The 845-nt window shown below is 36.7% G+C and overlaps 1 protein-coding gene across 1 annotated transcript in view; it reads right to left on the minus strand.

Annotated features, from left to right (window-relative positions):
• LOC121332095 (sarcoplasmic/endoplasmic reticulum calcium ATPase 1-like) overlaps positions 1 to 638 on the minus strand; it is a gene marked incomplete at its 3' end in the record, with an annotated part of 5,226 nt that extends 4,588 nt beyond the window's left edge. The window contains exon 1 of the mRNA XM_041397180.1: positions 474 to 638. Within this exon, the coding sequence (XP_041253114.1) occupies positions 474 to 623 (150 nt within the window). The remainder of the gene's footprint in view (positions 1 to 473) is intronic.
• Positions 639 to 845: the final 207 nt, after the last annotated feature.

Genomic DNA, 845 nt, shown 5'->3' on the forward strand with positions numbered 1-845 from the left:
AAAAATCTTAAAATATTTCCAAAAAATCTCCCAAAGTATCCAATAAAAATCCAAAAAAATCTCAAAAAAATCCCCAAAAAATCTTAAAATATTTCCAAAAAATCTCCCAAAATATCCAATAAAAATCCAAAAAAATCTCAAAAAATCCCCCAAAAAATCTTAAAATATTTCCAAAAAATCTCCCAAAATATCCAATAAAAATCCAAAAAAATCTCAAAAAAATCCCCAAAAAATCTTAAAATATTTCCAAAAAATCTCCCAAAAAATCCAATAAAAATCCCCAAAAAATCCAATAAAAATCCAAAAAAATCCTCCAAAAACCCCCAAAAAATCCAATTTTCCCCCCCAAAATCCCATTTTTCCCCCAAAATTTCCCCAAATTTTTCCCCAACCCCCCCCCGAGTGAAATTCTCGTGACATTTTTGGATATTTTGGGATATTTTGGGGCATTTTGGGGCATTTTTGGGACTCACGAAGGAGATGCAGGCGGCCAGGAGCAGGATCCGCACCAGGAGATCCTCGAACTGCTCCACAACCAACTCCCAGATGGATTTCCCTGCGGAAAATTCGGGAATTTTGGGGCAAAATCCGGCAATTTTGGGAAAATCCGCCAAATTCGGCATTTTTAGGATTTTTTTGGCAGTTATTTTGGGTTTTTTTGGGCGTTTTAGGGGGTTTTTTTGGACTTTTTGGGGATTTTTTGGAGGGAAATTCAGAGTTTTTTTTGGGGGGGGGTTGGGAATTTTGGGGAAATTCAGGGAGTTTTGGGTGTTTTTTTTTGGACGGGGGAGTTATTTTGGGGTTTTTTGGGCGTTTTAGGGGTTTTTTTGGACTTTTTGGGGATT

This window comes from Onychostruthus taczanowskii, unplaced genomic scaffold (genome assembly GCF_017590055.1).
Source record: "Onychostruthus taczanowskii isolate IOZ18803 unplaced genomic scaffold, ASM1759005v1 scaffold1376, whole genome shotgun sequence".
Classification (NCBI taxonomy): Eukaryota; Metazoa; Chordata; class Aves; order Passeriformes; family Passeridae; genus Onychostruthus; species Onychostruthus taczanowskii.